The 8,376-nt window shown below is 40.2% G+C and overlaps 2 protein-coding genes across 2 annotated transcripts in view; one reads left to right on the top strand and one right to left on the bottom strand.

The window, feature by feature from the left end:
- acot8 (acyl-CoA thioesterase 8) overlaps window positions 1-3,053 on the bottom strand; it is a 22,358-nt gene extending 19,305 nt beyond the window's left edge. Inside the window, exon 1 of the mRNA XM_048608180.1 lies at window positions 2,965-3,053. Coding sequence (XP_048464137.1) covers window positions 2,965-3,053 — 89 coding nt within the window. The remainder of the gene's footprint in view (window positions 1-2,964) is intronic.
- A 1,498-nt stretch (window positions 3,054-4,551) lies between these two features.
- On the top strand, window positions 4,552-6,484 carry neurl2 (neuralized E3 ubiquitin protein ligase 2). The gene is made up of 2 exons (XM_020532363.2): window positions 4,552-5,233; window positions 6,369-6,484. Exons 1-2 carry the CDS (start codon window positions 4,552-4,554, stop codon window positions 6,482-6,484), a joined length of 798 nt encoding a protein of 265 aa, XP_020387952.1.
- The last annotated feature ends 1,892 nt before the right edge of the window (window positions 6,485-8,376 follow it).

Here is an 8,376-nt window from a genome sequence, read left to right as displayed (position 1 = left end):
TGCTGCTTGGCCTGCTGTGTTCATCCAGCCCTGCACCTTGTTGTCTTGAAATCAGAAATGAAGACGCGTTGTCGTCACAAAGGTCGCTCGCTGCGCCCCATTAGGGAAGGTAACGGTGTAGTGGGCGGGGCTAACATGGAGCTGTGACCCCGGGCTGGCCGTGACCCCAACAAATGCTGCAGAGGCTGCAAGGATGAAATAAAACCAGAAATTGCTGGAGAAACTCAGCAACTTTGGCAGCATCTATGGAGTCAGAAACAGAGTTAACGTTTCGAATCCAGTATAACTCCACTTTAGAACTGGGCTTGACCAGTACTCAATCCTAATTGGACAATCATTTTCTCTATTGGCAGATATTAGAATTAGGGTCAGGAGTAGACCATTCAGTCTTTCAGCCTCTGAAGTGACTGCACTCCAAGCTCTCAGATCCAACCTTGACTTTGTTATCAAGACTGCCATCAAGGCTGTGGTGCTGTTGTTGCCGGACGTACAGACCTCTACATTTGTGGAGACTAAGCACCAGCTCTTAGACACCTCCTCCCATCTCCTCCTGGGACATGACCCTGCCATCAAGCATCAGGCCATTGGGTCTACAATGGTCACCAAACTCATGCCATCTGGAGATCTCACCCCCAACAGCTTCCCAGCCCCTGGTCCCCCAAAACTGTACAGTCCACTCTACCTTCTCCCCAAAATGCATTGGCAGGATTGTACATGTGGACCCATTGTTTTTGTCTGTTCCTGCCCCATGGCACTTATTTCTTAATATATCTACTGAATTCATTTTCTGCCCTTGTCTAGTCCCATTCCGCTTACATCTGTGATTCTTGTAACGTTTTATGTTGATTTCAAAATTTCCAGTTCACAGGCCCAGCAGCCTCCTCTTCAACATGGTATGCAATCTCTTTTGCACATCTAACCCCTTCAGGATGGTCTCAGGGCTCTCCCCTTCTTCCTGGAAAAATGGTCTGAACCATCTCGATTCACCACCATTCTTTTCTGCCTGGTTGAACTTGTCCTCACCTTAAACCACTTCCTTTTTTAACCCTTCTTACATTCTTCATGTCAAAGTTGTGGCCATGGATACCTGCATGGGCCCCAGTTATTCCTATCTCTTTGTGGGATATGTGGAACATTCCTTGTTCGAATCCAATTGGGGCCCCTTCCCACAACTCTTTCTCCGGTGGATCAATGACATCATTGGTGCTGCTTCCCTCTCATTCTAAACTGCAAAATATTTATCAAGTTTTCATCCAATTTCCATCCTACCCTCATGTTCACTTGGTCCACCTCTGTTCCTCCCTTCCCTTCCTTGACATCTCCATTTCCATTTCTGGGGATAGACTGGCTGTCGACTTCCATTACGAACCCACCAACTTGCACAGTTACCTGGACTATATACCCTTGCACCCTGCTTCCTGTTAAGATTATATTACATTCTCCCAGTTACTTCATCTCCATTACATCTGATCTAACAATGCCATCTTCACAGGGGGACCTCAGAATTGTTCACATTTTTCCTCAACACACCATGCTTGATAGGTCCCTTAGCCATGTCCAGCCCATCTCTCACACTTCTGTCCTCACTGCTTCTCTTCAATCCCACAAGAATGATAAAGTCCCCCTGGCCCTCTCTTATCACCCCACCAGCCTCCTGATCCAAAGGATCATAAGCTGCCACTTCCATCACCTCCAACGGGATGACACCACCAGATACTATTTCCCTTCCCTCCCTTGTCAGCATTCCCAAGAGACTGTTCCCTCTGGGGAACATCTCCCTACAACCCTGGGCACCTTCTCCTGCAATTGCAGAAGGTGTAACATTTACTTCCTCCCTCCTCACTATCTCAGGCACAACTTCTGGGTGAAGCAATGGTTTACCTGTATTTCGTTCAATCTAGTTTACTGTATTCGTTGTTCACAATGAGATCTCCTCTACATTGGAGAGACAAAATGCAGACTGGGTGACCATTTTGCAGAACACCTATGTTCTGTCTGCAAAAATAACCCAGAGTTTCCATTTGCCTGCCACTTCAACACACCACCTTGTTCCCAAGCCAATCTTTCTATTGTACCTCTTCTGCAGTGTTCCAGCGAGCCTCAGCACAACCTCAAAGAATAGCATCTCATTTTCTACTTGGGGACCTGCAGCCTCTAGGACACAGCATTTTGTCCTAAAACTTTAGCGGCTGATTCCATCCTTCCTTGTTTTTTTACCCACGCCTAGTCTTGTTATGTATTTAGCAGAATCAACCCACTTTCACCCACTCTTAGGCCTATTATCACATTACATGTCTTGCTCTACATAAGACCATCAGATATGTTCCGCCATTCGATCATGGCTATTATCTTGCTTAACTCCATTCTCCTTCCAGCACAGACTACCTATTCACTGACTATCACTCATTCACCTTCTTTTCTATCCTGGCCTGTCATCCATCATACTCTTATTTAACTACCCTTTTTATGTCTCTCTCTCTCTCTCTCACACTCACTCTGGGTACCATTTCCACCTATCCAATCACCTCACACTTCCCCCACTACCACCCTGAGGTCTTCAACATAAATACCAGCTTTTTTTCCATTGCTATTAGCTCTGAAGAAGAGTCACCAGATTGAAAGCATTCACTCTGCTTTCTTCCCACAGTTGCCACAAAACTCAAAGTAAAATGAAACCAAAAGTCTCCCTCTCTACGTTATGCTGCTCTTTCCCAGTGATGCCTACATCCCATTTAAAAATAAATAAAGAGAATCTCCTGTGCACAACTGTAGCAAAATATTCCTATTTTTATATTCCCTTTGTTGATTGGTGGCTGAAGTGCCATTTACTATGATTGACGGAAGATCATGAGTTTATAAATCCTTTGTAGTGTGATGATATTCTTTAAAAGGTTCAAGTTTTGCAAGCTAATGTATAGTTGCTAATTTGCTATTGGTCTTAAAGATAATCTTTAAAATGTGTACCCTATGTAATGTAGCCTGATATTGCTGAAGTTGGTCAACATTGTCTCCTTTCGTTCAGATCTGCTGTTGATGTACAGAGTGATGTACATCTGTGAGCAATTCAAGCTGGCAAAGTAAGCTGTGGCAAGAGTGAGGTCATGTTCCCTTGATCTATGTGGCACAGGTCTGGCCCATTCCCATTCCTGGTCACCTGAGCCATATCCGCTTCATGTGGAAGTTGAAAATGGACCGTGTTCATAGGGAAATGCTGTACAAATCTCTAGGTGAAGGGCAAGGAATGAACCCAACATTACTCTCATCATGAAGGCATTTTTAGTTGCAGCTGCAACAAGTGCAAATCCTCAGTATAGAAGCACCAAGTGGCACTACATGCTGAGGGTCTACTGAGGTTCATTCAGTGTTGCAAAGAAAGGGTCTGGTCACATTGCCATGGAATGCTCCACTCAGTTCGACCTGCTATACCACCTATTCCCTTCGGACAAGTTTATGCAAAACAACCTTTAACTATATGTCTATCAGGCAGTGGTCAGCATATAATGTTCTTGAAGCCCTGAAGGAAAAAGAGACGGTATATCCTGTTGGATGTTTCCCTGAACCGGCTACCAAAATCATTTGCAGAATGCCTCTTCACCAGAGCTTTCAAACAAACACTAAGATGTAACTTGGCAGGTAGTGAGAAAGACTTCCACCATCAGATCCTTTGTAATCCCCTGAGACTTACACCCTCCGCACATTACCCCCAATTTGTTCTCAACCACACATTGCAGACTGGAAAATTCCATGCTGACAGACACACTAAAGCTCGGAGCAGCTGCCACTGAGTCTCAATGGGGAAAGATCGTAGTCTAATGCTTTCAGCCATAGTATACGGAGGGTCTAGAAACTGGATAAAACTCCTGAGGCTCTATGTTTGAAATAAATATTGCGACCATCAACTCTACTGTATTTGTAAATGTAATGAGTAACAAACAGCTCTGGAAGAAATGGATTAAGGTTTGTATCTTATTTAATGTCAACTTTGAACAATCATTTGATGTACTTTTGTAAGTGAAGCTTTATGAATAAAGTATATTTTCATTGTGTTGATGGTGTTAGTGTAGGGTGTGGGGGGTGGGGGTGTGGATGGAAGTCTCTTATGAAAAAGACATTGCTTTTTAAAACGGCTTTCCTGGTAGGCACATGAGGTCTCTGATGGATTCACCAGCCTCCTGCAGCAGAAGTTGTAAGATGGTATATTGCATAGGGACCTTGACCTAACCCTTTTCTGTGACTTTTGAACCCCACTTACACCTGAACAACGCTGAAACAACCTTGAAAAATCTGCCAATGAACTTCTGTTCCCTCCCACAAGAGGCTGCCTGACTACAGTATTTCGTGTTTATGTTTCAGATTTCCAGCTCTTGTTGCATTTAGCTTGTTTTGATATATTTTTTGTAGTTCAATTAGAAACATCTTGCTAAAGAACAGGGTTAGTATGTAGGCTTCTGTTATATCAGTTTCTCCATACCAGCTGTCAGCCTCAGACTCAATACGTAACAGAAATTCCTACTGTGGTTAAAAATAGCAAAAGCAATAAGGATCATAGAAATGGCTGCAGTGTCAGATTCGTCTGTACGCTTCCACAATATCCATGGAACCAATGTGAGACTGGATGTTTCTCAGACTGAGGCGACAAGAACAGACAGCTTTGGCAATGGGATTTGTTTCAGTGAAGAGCCTCTGGATCCTGATAAAATTTTCCTTATAGAAATTGCAGAGAAAGAGTTAGGGTGGTGTGGGAATGTAAGGGTTGGTTTGACAGCGCACAATCCAAAAAACCTAGAATCAGTTCCTGAATATTCTCTTCCTGATTTAGTAAACTTGGGAAGCAGTTGGGTTTTTGCAATAACCAGGAATCACAATAAGGTCTCCACCGATGATCAGGAATCCAATCCTGCTCCACTGCCATGCTGTTCTACAGAGGCCTACTTGCAAATTGGAAAATGTAAGATCCCTAAGGACAAATTGGTAGGAAGAAGCAGGCCAGGAAGGTACAGTCACCTCTTGGATGAACTGTATAAGACAAATGTTCTTCCTGCAACTGCCAGAGGAAGCAGAGTTGGGGTCTTGTATACCACTCACAGTAATATGGGAGAAATGCACATTGTCATCAATGGAGAAGACATGGGTCCCTGCGCCAGAGGAATCCCCATTAACCAGCCTCTCTATGCTGTTGTAGATGTGTTTGCTTCCACTAAGACTGTGAGGATTATACAAGTGGACTATGGTTGTAAGTATCATCTAAACAGTTCTATTGCATTAATATATTCTTTCAAATAGAATTATTTAATGGTTAATATTTTATCTGCACTCCTGACTGACTATGCATAAATGTTTTGCATCTTTACTTCTTACATATGCTGGAGTAGAAACTAGGTTGATTTATTTGAAATTCTGAAGAAGTAATACTTCTTATTTTACGAACTAAACTTAGTGCAGCCACGGCCATGCAAGCATTGAAACTGTATTCAATGAATCTAAAGCAAACTTTGCTCAAAATCTTTGCAGTCGATTACTTCATCATCCACTTCATGTCAGCTATATAAATTAGGAACTTATTTTGATCATGCACATTTTCTAATATTTTAGCTACAATATAAAAATAATGCATAACACATCACACAAAGAACATGCTGTATAATTCCAGTGTATACTGTTTACTTCATATTCCCAGATTTCAGTTTTTCCTTATCCATGCTATAGCAGCACTTTTTAATCAATCAAATTATTAATAACATTATCAACAGCCAAACTATCAATATTTTGATATATTATAAATTGACCTAATGGCTGAGTTGAATTGGCTCACTGCACAAATGCACAGTCATGTTTAAATTTAGAGAAATTGATTGATTATTGTTACATGTACCAAGATACAGTGAAAAGTGTTGTTTTGATAGACTTAGAATTGAGCTTCGGAAGAGCAGAACGATTATTAGATATATAAGAGTAAGATCTGCTGTAGACAGCTCGCAAAATGTCGCCATCTTGAAAGGCGAAATTGTTGCTTGTATACACTGTACTGGAACAAAACCAGACAGATACAATACTATTGTAACCAAGTTAATTTGCAATAGCAATACATAAGGCCAAGAAGTATGTGAATTCAGATTTGAATGCTTCCTTCCAACCTCTCAAAAAAGAGAAATGCAATTTTCATAAAAAATCAAGTGACTGTCCTCCAATCGAGTCACTGCTTGGATTTGTGACTCCTAACAACTGTTTGTATCTCTGGGTCAATCATTCATTACACACACATAAATATATAGCTCCGGATTGAGAGTTATATATCAAATGCATTGATACCTCTAGGATATATCACTTAATAATGTAATTTTCTATTTTCTGTATTTTTATTTCTGCAGTTCCATCTCTACAGACACTGTGTCGTCAGCTTGTTCAGAAATGCATAATGCATAGACTTGCCATCGACTGGCTAGATCTACCTGACCCTTTAAAGAATTACTGCAAATATGAATGATTGTTGATGATAAGTGTTGTTTGAAAAAATTATTTGATATTGGTTCATGATGAATGTAGTAAATCCTTTGCTTTTATATTAGCATTCATGTTAGGAAAATCTCTAATTTTATGATTCAAATGGTTTAAAAGTAAAGCTTTTAAATTAGAATAAAATTTTCTTTAAAGAAAAGATATTGCAACTGGTTTGGGAAGTTGTTTTACAAAAAATATGATCAAGTGCAGATGTGCGGGAATTACAATTCTAAAGTGAAGTTCTATTTTGTTGCTGGGAATGGTGATAAAAATGCATTCACACCTATGATTGTGATGGCTACTTTGGTCTCATGACTTTTGGAAAATGCTTTGAAGTTGGAGTGTTAACCAGAGAGGTATTATTCATGTAGATCTCTCAGATAAAAGGAGTGAAAAGTAACATGTAAACATAGGTTTTCTTTCTGGAACCAGTAAAACTAGTATGAGCATTGTTATTTCCATACACATTGGAAATAGACAATACTCATTCATTTGAGCACCACACTCAGAAGGCTATTTTGAAAGGAAAAAATCAATGGTTTAAGTCTCCATTTGGGATTGCATCCCGACTGTGATATTGCCATGGGGATAGATTGTAGCGAGCTACCCTGTCATGCGGGGTTTATCCATGATTTTCATGTAGAAGCAAACAGACTCACCTTGAATGACTGTGAAGAGGTAACTGTGCATCTGCCATGAGCCAGAACAAGGGGCATAGTGGCTATTAGGAATCAGAGATATTCCTGATCTGAAGTAATGAAGCAGAATTCTGAGTGGTACCAATGTTTGAAAGTGCTTGATTTTGTTTTCTTTATTCAATCATGGAATGAGAGTGTCGTTTTTAGGCAGCATTTATTGCCCATCTCAGTTGCCCAGAAGGCAATTGAGAGTCAACCACATTGCTGTAGATCTGGAGTTGCACGTAGGCCAGACCAGATAAGGATGGCAGTTTCTTTCCCTAGACGACATTAATGAACCAGATGGGTTTTTCCAACAATCGGCAATGGATTCATGATTATCACTAGATCCTTAATTCCAGATTCTTTTAATTGAATTCTAATTCCACCATCTGCCGTGTTGGGATTCAAACTTAGAACATTACCTTGGTCTCTGGATTAACAGTCCAGCAATAATACCATTAGCCCACTGCCTCCTGAATTAAAATTGTTGAATCTGTTCAGCAAAGTCAGCGGAAGAGAGATTGATAGTCACAGTCACTGACAGAGAAAGAGCTGAGAAAGTCTAATTGCCCGACTGGGAAACTGGCGATTCAAAAATCAATTCCTAACAACCGTGATGTGCTGTGGTTTGACTCAGGAAAAGTTAAGGAACCCTCAAGATGTTGTAGAATTTTGAGGAATCCTTAGGTAGAAATAAAAATAAACCAGCAAATATTCTATTGAGATTAACAGGCTTAAAAAATTTATAAAATATAATGCTAACTTAGTAGTTCTTGCCTTTCTGATTCTTGTGCAGTAAAAGCTTTTATTTAAAACGTTAAATCTTGTGGGGGAATTTTCAGTAAGTTATCGGGAGTTCAAATTTCTTTTTAAAAAGTTAATTGTTTCCCTTGAAATCATATCATCCATGTAACTTATTCCTTCATTGCAGTTTCTTTTTCTACCCTTCTTTTAGAATAAACAATAACGTGTAATCATATACAGAATATGAAAAACACATTTTGAAATAATAGCTTATTTATTCACCAAGGTTAAAATATCAAAATCCATAAGTCTACACTTCCACTTGTTCTCCAATTTCATAAATTATGTCACCAATTAAAGTTGTTTTACTCCCTGTACCTTCAATCTCTCTTCCTCCACCTCCTTCCCATCTTCTACCATGCCTCACACATTAGATTATATTTCTAATGCACAG

The sequence above is a fragment of the Rhincodon typus genome, chromosome 19 (genome assembly GCF_021869965.1).
Source record: "Rhincodon typus isolate 14 chromosome 19, sRhiTyp1.1, whole genome shotgun sequence".
In the NCBI taxonomy this organism is placed as follows: domain Eukaryota; kingdom Metazoa; phylum Chordata; class Chondrichthyes; order Orectolobiformes; family Rhincodontidae; genus Rhincodon; species Rhincodon typus.
Note: the sequence above shows the minus strand (reverse complement) of the source record. Positions and strands in the feature narration are given on the sequence as shown.